We start from the raw sequence: 11,243 nt of genomic DNA, 5'->3' as shown, positions 1-11,243 counted from the left end.
TCACCTAGGGAGTGCTGGACTTGTGTAAGCAGAAAGCAGTTAAGAGCTGGCCAGTGGACGGCTGATGTCCGCAGCTGCACTGGAAAGTCAGCCTCCCTCAACTAGCTTCAGGCATGAGCCCCCAGACTCGTCCATGGAGTGAGGGGGAGGCTGGGTCTGTTTGAAAGACTTTGCGACACCCCTGCACGGATCGATAGATGTCCCGCAGTCTTTGCTAGCAGCTCTCTGCCAGACTAACTGTACGGCGAGGGAGGGGTGATACCTGGACCTTTGCACACAGGGTCGGAGCTGGTATCAGTGCCGGACACCCTTCCAGCAGCAGTGGGTCAGAGTTGGCAGATAAATGCTGTGGCTGCTCACCCCCTCAGGGATGAGGGGTAATCCTGGTTCTTCCTCAGAGGCTTCACAAGCTCCTGGTGTCAAGGCAGTAGCTGCTTAGTAGCGCACACTCCTTGCTTCCCGGGTTCCTGTCTGTCTGCTTGGCCTGTCAATCTGCTTTCTGGGACTACCTCCTAAGAAGTGGTTTTAGGGGAGGAGGTAACAAGATGTGGAGCCTAGGCCTCTTAACACTTGCCCCCTCTTTTTTCCAGCCCTTCTGCTGACCACTTGGGACTGCAGCCAAGTGATACCCCTTCCAGGGGAGCGCCCATGTTTGGCAGCACTTGGTGGTGGTTGATGCTTGCATTTCGCTGTGCTGGGTGGAGTAACTTACTTTTCCTGACGGTTGATGAGATGAAACCTTTTCTGGTTGCTAATCCTTATTGGTTATATGTACTGCAAATATATTCTGCTTTGCAGCTTGCTTTCAAAAATTTAATTGTCTTGGGTCCCTCCTGATGGCACAGCAGGTTAACGCGCGACACTAAGAAGCTAAAGCCACTTCAGCGAGAGTTCCATCTCCGCCCTGGAGGTGACCGACATGGCCAGGCAGACCTCCCCTGACCCGCCCGCTGCTCCCCTCAGCAGTGTACTTCGTCGATCTGCCTGTCCTGCTCCCCACTCTGTCTCTGGTGAATCCTCTCACTGCCCCTGCACCTCTGGCTTGTACCCCAGTTCTGTATGCATAAGTAAATAAATCTTTAAAAAAAATTGTCTTTTTATTGAGGTAACATTATATGCTTCCTCAGAGGCTACAGCAAGCCCCAGTTGTATAATCATATACAACATTATATGGTTTGGATATAGGCTATAACTTGTCCTTTTACTTCCTTGTGGTGTCTTTTGATGAACAGAAGTTCTTAATTGCACTTCTAGCATTTTGCTTTAGAAGTCCCCCGCTGCCTGGAAGACAGTGTGTCTTTCTTTTACAGTTCTGCCCGTTCCATATAACTACTTGAGCAGCTACCTTCCGCTATGACAAAAGCAGCAAGCTCCAGGGTCTCCTAAGGCCTAGGTGCAGCATCCTGGAACGTCACCTCTGCCACATTCTCTTGGTCAAAATAAGTCGCAAGATTAGCCCAGATTGGGGGGAGGGGACTAGACCCTCCTTTTGAGTGGAAAAGCCACATGCACTTTCACCTAGGGGAGGACTCGTTGGTATTGATCTTTGGAAAGGGACTTCCTCACACTGGACCGCCCTCCCTCTCTGTTCCCTTGTTCTCCCCCTCCTCCGTCCGTTCTTCTAAACGTGTCAATGAAATACGTCATTGTAAAGCAGTGTGTGTGTTACTACACAGCTACCTCTTCTCTCAGGGGCACTGTGTAGACACTTCCTAGAGGTATTCTGCACTCTGCATTTTGCTAGTTTTGTGGTTCTTAGCACCTTTCTCGCTGTTACCTCCCCTGCGTCCCTTGGTGCTTTCCCCGCGAAGCAAAAAGGTGCGCAGTAGAAGCTGGAATGAGTGGCTGGATGAATCGAATGAAAACAGGTTTTCGAATAGCCAAAGATCAGTTTGTCCAGGTAAAGCATCAGTTTATCTTCAGCAGGTGTTAAAAAATAAAACAGCAACTATCTCTGGCTACTCACTTCTGATTTTTCTTTCTTTCAGTGCCCCCCACATTTGCCACCTTATGTTTACAATGAGCATATATTTGCAGTTAAACTTTTTAAATGCATTAATTTTATGCTATAATATAGGTGGAATTAGATATTAAACATATCATTGTATATGCTGTATATTCACATATGCAAACGTCTATTTGTATATAACAGGTGTCAAAACTTTCCTTTTAGCTATTTCATGACATTGCTTCAGGGAAGAAACCAGGTATATTAAAACTCAGCCTTTTCAAGTGTCACCTGTACGCTAACGAGTCTCCTTTCTCCCTCTGGTAACCAGGAGTGTGAGGGAGGGGCTGCCTGTGCCATTATGTGTGCGTCTGTCAAGTACAACATCCGGGGTCCTGCCCTCATCCCGAGGATGAAGACGAAGCACCGAATCTACTACATCACCCTCTTCTCTGTCGTCCTCCTGGGCCTCATCGCCACCGGCATGTTCCAGTTCTGGCCTCACTCCATCGAGTCCTCCAGCGACTGGAACGTGGAGAAGCGCAGCATCCGGGACGTGCCGGTGGTCCGGCTGCCGGCCGACAGCCCCGTCCCCGAGCGCGGCGACCTCAGTTGCAGGATGCACACGTGTTTTGACGTCTACCGCTGCGGCTTCAACCCAAAGAACAAAATCAAGGTGTACATCTACTCTCTCAAGAAGTACGTGGATGACTTCGGCGTCCCGGTCAGCAACACCATCTCCCGGGAGTACAACGACTTGCTGGCGGCCATCGCGGACAGCGACTACTACACGGATGACATCACCCGGGCCTGCCTGTTTGTCCCGTCCATCGACGTGCTGAACCAGAACACGCTGCGCATCAAGGAGACCGCGCAGGCGCTGGCGCAGCTCTCCAGGTACCTGGCCCGGGGCGGGGCCTCCAGAGCGGGGGTGCCGGGCCTTCGGGCCGCCGGCCTGCTCCCCCCCCCCCCCGCTCAGGAGGGCGATGGCCGAGGGGCGGCTGCGGGTCACCGGGAGCGTGGGCCTCAGCGGGAGCCTCGCGTCGGCCGGTGGGAGCAGTCTGCCCCGCGCGGCTGCTCCGGGTTCCCAGAGGCTCACAGCTAGGTTCTCCCCACACCTGTCCTGCAGCTTAACCTTTCCCCCAGTATTGCTTAGTTAATGTAGTTTGCCGCACCTGCAGGCAAGCCAGGGCCAGAAACAGGTAAGCTTCGTCCCATAATCCTGCCTCTGAAAGATGATCATTGCTGACTTTGATGTTACATTCCAGTCAGTTTTGTATAAACATATCCTGTGCACATGAGTATATGTTGCATTTTATCTAAAGCTACACGCTGTGTGTGTGTAAATACACATTTTTGTCAAGAATTAGATCTCATAGCCTTTTGCCCTTTCCTTTTAATTTATCATGAATATACTTCCAGATAACTTCATATTCTTTTACCATATAATTTTAAGGATTGTGTCATATTCCATTCTGCAGATGTTCCCAACGGTGCTTAACTAGCTTTCTGTATTTCATTTGTGTTTCTTTTAACCAAAGGGTGACCATTTAGGTAATGTGCATTGTTAAAGCAGTTCTAAAGTGGACAAGCTTGAAACACACAGCCTCCATTTGCCTCTTGCAGAGCCAGGCGAGTACCGAGGCGGTCTGGGATCTCTAGGGGTCCACTCGCACACCCGAGCAGCGTCCTCTTCTGGGCTGGGGATACCTGCTTTGTTTCCCGAGTTGACACAGGAATTCTCCTGCATGTTTGATTTCATAATAGGTGGGACCGAGGTACAAATCACCTGCTGTTCAACATGTTGCCTGGGAGCCCCCCAGATTACAACACAGCCCTGGATGTCCCCAGAGACAGGTAGGTGTTCTGGGGTTGTCTGACTGATGGGCTTCCGAGGGTTAAGTAAATGCAAGTTTTGGTTCACATGAAATCCTATTCCCACACTTATTGGGACACACTTCGGAGTCATTCATTAAAATAAGAAAATCGTCCTCAGCATGTCCTTCTTCAAGACATAGAGTGTAGAGATGTGAGACCCGCCTCTGTGTGTTGGGGAGGGCCAGCCAGCGCTGCCCTTCTGGCGTGGCATCCAGAAGGCCGCCTTTCCCTCAGTCTGCAGTCCGGCATCCGCCCCGAGACCTGGTGTATGGTGGGCTGGCGTCATCTCTCTCTGAGTCTGAGAGCCTTTGCCAAAAGTAGAGCCACCGCTTCCTGGGGGAAGAAGTGAGCCTGAGGACGCTGATGGTGTGGTGTGAAGTGAGCCTGAGGACGCTGGTTTCACCCTCTTCTCCTTAGTCAGTAGGTTCTTCCTTCCGTCTTTTCTTTGCCCACCCCACCCCTGCCCACTAATTTCCTTCCTTCCTACAAAACCTTCCTCACAGACAGTGTGCTCTGTGTGGCTGTGACTGCCCAGCCGTGATTCTGAGTTCGCCAACTCTATTTCCCGGCCCTTTTGTGCCTTGGCTGGACTGCAGGCTTCTTGGAAAGCGTGAGAACGAGGAATGTGCAGCTTCGGGGTCCTCTCCTGCTTGGTTCAAGGATTGGAGGAAAGCAGAAAGTTTGGGTTCAAGTTAAAGGACCTGTACTCAAGATAATGGGTTTTTCGGAGTTTATGTATAAACTCATTTGTAGCCAATTTTATTACAGTGATATTTAACTTGAAATCTTTGTCACTGTAGGTGAGAGCAGCCGGAGGCCAGCTGGTTCTCGGCCTGTCAGGGGCTGTCATTGTTAGGCACTTAGCTCTGCTGTTCCCACAAGAGTTACTGAGCGTAGGTGGCTGCTGAGTCAGTGTTGAGTTGGCCCTGGAGGAGGCACGCACCCCAGGGCCGCGCAGCTTTGATGTAGACACCGCTGCTGACGACAGAGGGCAGTCAGGCTGCACGGAGCCTGCGGAAACCCCAGCCGCCTCTGTTCCCACGTGGGTCTTCTGTGACTTGGTTGTTCTGGGGAAGTGAAGTACTTGAGAGGACAGAGGAGGGGAGGGCCGAGGCTGTTGGAATGCAGTGTCTTCACCTGCTGTTCTGGGTTTATTGTGAGAGGGCTGATTTCTGCCTGGGTCATTCCACTGTTTGCTGACATCTTAGTATATGTATCTACATGGAAGAAGGATTTTATTTTTATCAACTGCACATGTTTAAATAGGGTTTCACTTCGCTGCAGGAAAGTGTAATCAGGAGAAAGCTGAAGTTGTGCTGGCGCTTAGGTGTTAAGGATCAGGAAGGTTGAATCGTTTTCCCTTCTCATGCGCTTCTGTAAGTGATTATTGGCAATCCTGTAGCAAGTAATGAATCACCGTAGAGCCCTTCTCTATCTCTTTGCATGTAGGAAATTTCATTTTGAAGCCTAGTAGGAAATTTCATTTTGAAGCCTAGGTGGTCTGCTGGTTGGGGTTAGGAATAGCAGATTTGTTTGTTAGGTTTTCTTATCCTTTGTCCTTGCTCCTGGATTCAGGGGGATGTAAAAACCAGGAGCGCAGAATGGTTTTAACAGGAGCTCATATCATATTATTTGCAAATTAGAAGACAGATGGGCCAGATTAAACTGCTGCTAGGATCTCCTGAAGTCCAAGGTCGTAGGTGGGCTTACTTATGAGTCACTCCACTGTTGCAAATGCAGGGGCAGGCTCAAGGAAATGTCTCCCTGGCTGCTCCATCTTTGATGCCTCTGAAATCTGTTTCTCTCGCTAGGAACGGCCGTACACTTGACGCACACACAGCTTCTTTGCACAGGATCAGAGTGGGGTGCCGGTGTACGAGGGTGAACGGGAAGAGCGCCCGTCACATGTGCCCCGCCCGCTTCTCACTGAGCGGCCGCCTCTGTAAAACGCTGCGCACCTCCCTCTGGACTTGGCGGACACAGCCCCGCTGTCCCGTGACGCTTTGACGTGCCGGGTGCACATCTGGCCTCCTCCGTGCCCTGTTTTTCTGGTGTTTGTTTTCTCAGCTGTGTCCCCTCATATTTTCACCACCTGAGACTTTTATTGTCCTTTTCTTTGCACCCATTTTTCACAGGTCCCTCCTGGGTGTGGGTGTGTGTTTATTTACTTCAGATTTGTTAGGGGATAATTCAGCCGACAACGAAGAAGAGAGCCTGCCGTGCCCTGTCCGGGTCAGAATTCCTCGGCTCGAGGGCAGTCTGCACCCTCTGTCCACTCTGCCCAGCAGGCACTGGAGATGGACCCAGACGTGCGAGTGTTGTGTCCACAGACATTTCCACTTGGAATGAAGGCTTTTCAAAGGAACGTAAATATTAATGTGCCAAAGTAGTTACCAGTAGTGTTTAAATGTCACCAGGTATCTAGCTATTGTTCACATCTACCTGTCCCATAAATGGTTTTTTTACAGCTTGTTTGACTCACTGAGCAAGTAATAGAGTAATTGACTCACTGAGCAATGTAATAGAATCGGTCTGTTGGTTTTTCTTCCCTCCCCGCCCCTCCCCAAACCCGAAGCTTTATGTTTGAGGGGTTTGCAGCCCGGGTCACTTGCATGGTTTTAAGGCAAGCGAAGGTTGAACTTGCCTGTGAACTCTGTTCCTGCGCTGTGAATACTCAGAGGGGGAGAAGTGTGAGGAGATCTGAGGAGAGAGCCGGAGTAGGGCGGTGGAGATGGGGTTGCTGGGGCTGGGTGGGGGCAATGCAGCTCTGGCGTCAGGGGGTCCTGGGCGCTGCTGGAGTGCTCGGGACACTGGGCAGCGTGCCACTTGCGGCCAGAGTCTGCTCACTGACCTGAGTCTTTCCGCTTCACGTTTTCTATTATTCTCTTGCGACTTTGGAACTGATCTCTGCTTTTGGGATTCAGAATTGGAAAACAGAATGTGCTTCTCAGAAATTCACTTTTCAGGCAATGTGAAACATGTGTTCTGTAAAGCAGAGGGCACTTACAAGATTTTCTCTATTATAATGTCATGGAAACCTTGGCATAGGAAGACACCCTGACTCCAAGTTTGTCTTGCTGGTAGCAGGGCCGCTGCGGGGCCTGTTTCCAAGCCTCGACTCTTTCCAGGCTCACAGTGGAGCGTGCACGTGTGTGCTCCGTGACATCTGTTATGACACAGGCATGCTTCGCTTTCCTCCTCCAGGGCACATGCCCTGCCTGCAGGGGCCAGGACGACCACTCGGGGCCCCAGGGACAGAATAAAAATGAAGGTCTATGTTATGCACACTCACTCCATCTTTAACACTGTCTCTGCCCCTCTCCTCCGGGCGGTGGGGAGATCACGTGCTCACTCACCGCCTGGCTTACCTGGACGGCCTGGTGCCTGTAGATGACATCTGTGCTTGCTGCTCTGGGGCCCCGGGAGTCTGCTTGCCATCACGGTCGTAGAACCCACCCAAATGCACGTTGGATGGATTCATTGCTGAATGCTAATCAGGAAAAATAAGACCGTATGTTGGTACTAAGGATGGTCATTAAGTTTTACAGAGTAGACTGGCAGCTGGAGAGATTTTTAGCCTGCACATTGCCTCACTCACCAGTTCTTGGTTTCATAAAGCTTAAACAAACAGATTGGGATTTCTAGGAGTGGTTTGAAAATCTTTGAACTTCAACCGGTCATGTTAGAAGGGAGTGCAGGCTGTCATCAGGGCAGGGAGGGGATTGGTAGCAATCAATATCGCAAAAAATGTGGTTTCTCAGTTCAGACATTTTGGCTCACAATGTGCAGTGTGTGGAACTGCAAAATTCTGCCCAGTAAGTGATGCCGATGGGTTTGGGCCCTGGGGACAGAAAACAGTAAAAGTTGGTGGAGAGACACCTGCTTCCTTTCTCTGATGAAGTGTCATGGCACTACTTGCTGGATCCAATCAAAACAGTATGTACATGGCTTTCGAGTGAAGTAAAAGCTAGTGCATGCACCCTGCCAGAGAAGCGTTGCGGTCCAGTGCTGGCTTCTGCTTCCTGTGTAGGGAATCGGGTTACTAAGATGGAGTACGGGGGTGGATGAGGGAGCTGGTGGACGCACTTGATTGTTGTGTAGCTCCAAGGTACTAGAAAGCCCGAGGCAGATCAACTGTTACTGATTTTATTAATAAGACTCAGTTCCTCGGGGGGTTGATGTCTCAGCGCAATCAAGCTATCACCAGCCACTGCAGTATGAGTTCGATCCCCCGGCAGGGAGCTGACCCACGTGGCGTAGCAGACCTCTCCTGTCTTGCCTGCTGCTCCCCTCAGCAGTGTATTTCAGAAGCCAGTCTGCCTGTTCTGCTTCCCACTCTGTCTCTGGTAAATCCTTTCTCATCCCCATTCACTCCCACCACATCGCTGGTCTATACCCCAGTTCTTGTATGCATAAATAAATTTAAAAAAAAATACTCAGTTACTCAGATAATTTTCCTCAGAGCTTTCAGAATGAAGATCTTTCTTTCTCATTGTTTGGCACCGTCCTTTGTTTTCAGGGCTCTGCTGGCTGGTGGCGGCTTCTCTACATGGACCTACCGGCAAGGCTATGATGTCAGCATTCCTGTCTATAGTCCACTGTCAGCCGAGGTGGACCTTCCAGAAAAAGGACCCGGGTAAGGCACCTTGTGCATGTGTGCTGTGCGATGCCGGCGGGGTGCAGCGTGCAGGTGTCTCAGCAGCCAGAGCACCCACTACAGGCTGGCGGCCCTGAGTGCCAGCTTCCCCGCCCTCCCCAGGCCTGTTCCTCCTTCCACCGGTTCTGTCTTGGTGAATTTACAATGCTTCCACCATGTTTTTCAAGTCAGAAATCTATGTGATGCCCTTACTCCTGTATCAGAAGAAGCCCTGTTGACTGGCATGGTGAACATGCCTCAGTTCTGACTGCCTGTCCTCTTCTGTTCCCAGCCCACACCAGATCACCACTGTCTCTCTCTTCACCACTGAATGGCTCCCTGTTTGTTTCTCCAGCCTGGTCCTCCCTCCTGACCCCTGCCGTACTGTTGACTTCTCACTGCCCTTCAGATAAGCTCCAGCCTCCTGAAATGTCTCCAAGATCCTCTTTCACATGACTGCCGTCTCCATGTCTAGCTTTATTTATTTATTTTTTTAGTTCCTAGAACAAACTTTGTGAGCTTTTCTGGGCTGCATCTACTCTTCATCCTCATTTTCATCAGACTATTAGCCTGCTTAAGCTTTGGGTTTCAACTTGAATAGCACTTGCAGGGAGCGCACTCCCCGGGAGTGGCCCTGCTTCCTGCCCCACCGCGGCCTGCACGCCTGTCCTAGTGAGGTGCTCAGCGCTACGGTGCCTTGAGTTTGGGCGTTACTGGCCTGCGCCGTGTTCCCTGCCCTGCTCTCTGTGCCTGGCACCTGCTTTACTCGTAGTTTTGAGATACATGAGTAGGTGAAAAACGCCGATAGCGTGACTGTGCAGGGCATTTTGTTTGACCTTGCTTGCTGTGGTCTGTTGGAAAATCAAGCTAATCTATAGTGACAAGTTTCAGTGAGCTGTAAGCATATACTAGAATAACATTCTTTATTACAATGAAACACATGAGAACAAATGTCCCTGTATTAAGGTGACTGATTTGTATATTGCCATATAAGAAACATTGTAGTGGGTGAAATTTTAAACACCCACACATAGCATTTCCTCTCAGATCCGTCTTCAGGAAATAGTTTGCTTGCAGACATTAACACCAGACTTTCCCTGGAAGCCTTTATGAATACTTTGCGAAGTAAAAGGACTTTTCCAAGAGAAAGACACTTCTCGCTGGTGTGTGTCTTGTCTAGTGGTCAAGGACTCAGTTCTGAGACTTACTTTAGGCATAGCAAATTTGATCATGTAGATGATTATAAAGTCCATTAAACATTTTTATGACATTTTATTAAATATTCATTCCATTACCCTTAGGCAAGTGCGAAATAAAGTCTGAATGGTTCAGGAACTTGTTTAGATTAGTTTTCTAGATTTTTCTCTGCCAGTGGACACTTAGAGTAGAATTAGTTTATTTTATAAATTGAGGTACAACTCATATACCGCAAACTTGACTCTTTTAAAAGTATATTTCACAACCTTGTTCAACTGTCATCAGTACTTTCTTAATTTCAGAACGTTTCATCACCCTACCCCCCGCCCAAATAAATCCAGTAGCAATCAGCTGCCCTCATCAGTAACTGTGGATGTAATTTTTGTTTCTGTGGATTTGCCATTCTGGACATTTCATATAAATATAGTTATTTATACACTCGGCGGACTTTTGTGTCTGCATGCTTTCACTGAGCTCAGTTTTTTCATGGTTTATGCATTTTGTAACGTAGAACCCGTACTTCATTCCTTTTTCAGCTGAATAATAACTTATCACATCATGTTTTATTTATCCATCCATCAGTTTAATGGACACTTGGGTTGTTTTTGCTTTTAACTTACTATGAACAGTAATGCTGCTATGAACAGTGATGTAAACATGAAACATGTTTTCAACATCTTGAATAGTGATGAGGAACGGAATTGCTGTGTCAGGTGGTCACAGTGTGCTTGGCTTTGAAGCACTGCCAGAGTATTTCCCAGAGCAGCTGCACCTGTTTGCATCCTCATGCAGTGTGCCAGCATTCCGGTTTCTCTATATCCTTTTCAGCACTTGCTGTTATCTTTTTTCATTCTAGTTATTTATTTGGTGGGAAGTAGTATCTCATTCTGTTTTTGATTTGCATTTCCTTTGTGAATAATAACGTCAGATATCTTATCATGTGCTTTTTGGCCATTTACATAACTGCTTTGGAGAACTATCTAGGCATTTACCCATTTTAGATGGGGTTGTGTTTTTCATACTGAGTCATGGGAATTCTTGCTCCCATTCTAGGTTTTCATTTTATTTTTTTGATTGTGTCCTTTGACACACACAAGTTTCTAATTTTGATAGAGTCCATTTATCTCTTTGCAATTTGCTGATTTTCTTGTACTTCTGATGTCATATTTAAATAAGCCATTGCCTAATCCAATACCGTTAAGATTTATAACTATGTTTCATGTAAGAGTTTTGTAGTTTTAGCTCTTACAGAGTTTTTGATCAATGTTGAGTTAATTTTTGTAATGGATGAGATCAGGGCCCACCCTCATTTTTATACTTGTGGATATCCAGGTGTCTCAACAATACTATCAAAAAGACTTCTTTGCCCATTGAGTGATCTTGGCGCTCTTGTGGAGGACCAGCCACCCATAGACATGTGGGTTTATTTCTGGATTTTCAGTTCTGTCCCTTTGGTCTATATATCTGTCCTTTGGTCACTACCACACTGTCTTGATTACTGTCATTTTTATAGTAAGGCATTAAATGACAAATAGAAGTCCTTCTACTTTGTTAATCCTTTTCAGGGTTTTTCTTGGGGGGGGG

General features: G+C 48.3%; 1 protein-coding gene across 1 annotated transcript in view; it reads left to right on the top strand.

The window, feature by feature from the left end:
• The first annotated feature begins 2,281 nt into the window (after positions 1–2,281).
• EXT2 (exostosin glycosyltransferase 2) overlaps positions 2,282–11,243 on the top strand; it is a 102,150-nt gene continuing 93,188 nt past the window's right edge. The window contains exons 1-3 of the mRNA XM_004682888.2: positions 2,282–2,845; positions 3,716–3,805; positions 8,346–8,462. Coding sequence (XP_004682945.1) covers positions 2,310–2,845; positions 3,716–3,805; positions 8,346–8,462 — 743 coding nt within the window. The 5' untranslated portion in view covers positions 2,282–2,309. The remainder of the gene's footprint in view (positions 2,846–3,715; positions 3,806–8,345; positions 8,463–11,243) is intronic.

The sequence above is a fragment of the Condylura cristata genome, unplaced genomic scaffold, assembly GCF_000260355.1.
Source record: "Condylura cristata isolate star-nosed mole 26May11 unplaced genomic scaffold, ConCri1.0 scaffold00015, whole genome shotgun sequence".
Classification (NCBI taxonomy): Eukaryota; Metazoa; Chordata; class Mammalia; order Eulipotyphla; family Talpidae; genus Condylura; species Condylura cristata.
This window is presented reverse-complemented; position numbering and strand designations above follow the sequence as displayed.